At 43.3% G+C, this 1,292-nt stretch overlaps 1 protein-coding gene across 1 annotated transcript in view; it reads left to right on the top strand.

Moving 5' to 3' along the window:
* LOC101845804 (putative lysozyme-like protein) overlaps window positions 1-1,292 on the top strand; it is a gene marked incomplete in the record, with an annotated part of 10,610 nt that overhangs the window by 7,235 nt on the left and 2,083 nt on the right. Inside the window, 1 exon segment of the mRNA XM_035972427.1 lies at window positions 281-356. Within this exon segment, the coding sequence (XP_035828320.1) occupies window positions 281-356 (76 nt within the window).

Here is a 1,292-nt window from a genome sequence, read left to right as displayed (position 1 = left end):
AGAACTGCTGCTTTTTCTTTCCTAATCCTTACTATTGTCATTTTCCTCTACTTCTTTTGTATGTTTGTCACACTCTTGTGACCTGCTATTTCCGAGGTGCCTTGATAGTTGAAGCTAGAGAGGTGAGCAGAATAAGTCGGATTCCCTGTAAAGACTTCTCTGTTGACACCCACCCCTTGGCGCTCATATGACCTTATGCAGTTGCGAGTGCCGAAAAACCCTTTACTATAATTAAATAATAAAACAAACAAACAAACTGTCCCGTTTCTTTTCTCCCCAGGAGTGCACGTTGTAGCAGCTTTGTCAGTTGTCTTGGTGATGTCACTGATGGGGAACATCGTCCTGTGCTGTGCCATGTGAGTTTAGTTCTAGTAGGAGTTTTACTGCACTTTCTATACAAATAAGTCATACATACATATATATGTATTTAAGTGCCAAATATCAGGGGTGTTACTAGAGAGTAACATACACAGGATAGAAGGAGTACAGATACGTTTTAGTTTTAGTAAGAGTTTTACGGCGCTTGCAACACAGTAGGGTCATATAATAAGTGCCGAAGATTAGAGGTGTTACTTGAGAGTAATATACACAGACAGAAAAAAAAGGAGAGATAAGTACGATAAATGTTTGATACGATATGAAATAGTAAACCACACCACAGCACTCGCCAACCAACCACTACTTGTAGTGGGCAGGAAGGGGGAATGAATTCGCGGTAAACGATTGGTAGATGACATGCAAGTGTGAGAGAGAGATAGAGAGAGAGAGAGAGAGAGAGAGAGAGAGAGAAAGAGGGGGGGGGGGGGGGGGCTCTCCTCCCATAGAGGTTAAGGTGTTCACCTTTCATGCAATAAGTACCAAGTTCGAATCCGGATAGCGGCGGAAAATTTCTTCTCTAAAATGTTCTCCTTTCACATCATTTCCTGCCCTCTAACATTAATGTTCTGCCGTCTGCTTTCGTCCCCACTTTCTACCCCCTCACCTAATTTGCCCCCTTCTCTGGTCTCCTGTCTTTTTCTGCAGCCTTTCTACTGCTACTCCTTGACTTTTTCTTACGGCTGTCTTACAGCCACACCCTTGATCTTCTGGGAGGGAAAATCTACACCTAGCATTCTCGGACAAGGGCGAATAATCTTCGAGGTCAAATATGCAAGTTGCGCACGTTAAAGATCCCTTTGTGGTCCAAAATCGATAACAGTAGGCTTCGGCCGCCACCCGGGAATAATTCAAAATCCCCTACCTATTGAAAATGTTTAATGTGTCCGTGCGCTCATATGACAAAATGCATTTGC

This window comes from Aplysia californica, unplaced genomic scaffold (assembly GCF_000002075.1).
Source record: "Aplysia californica isolate F4 #8 unplaced genomic scaffold, AplCal3.0 scaffold00691, whole genome shotgun sequence".
Lineage (NCBI taxonomy): Eukaryota > Metazoa > Mollusca > Gastropoda > Aplysiida > Aplysiidae > Aplysia > Aplysia californica.
This window is presented reverse-complemented; position numbering and strand designations above follow the sequence as displayed.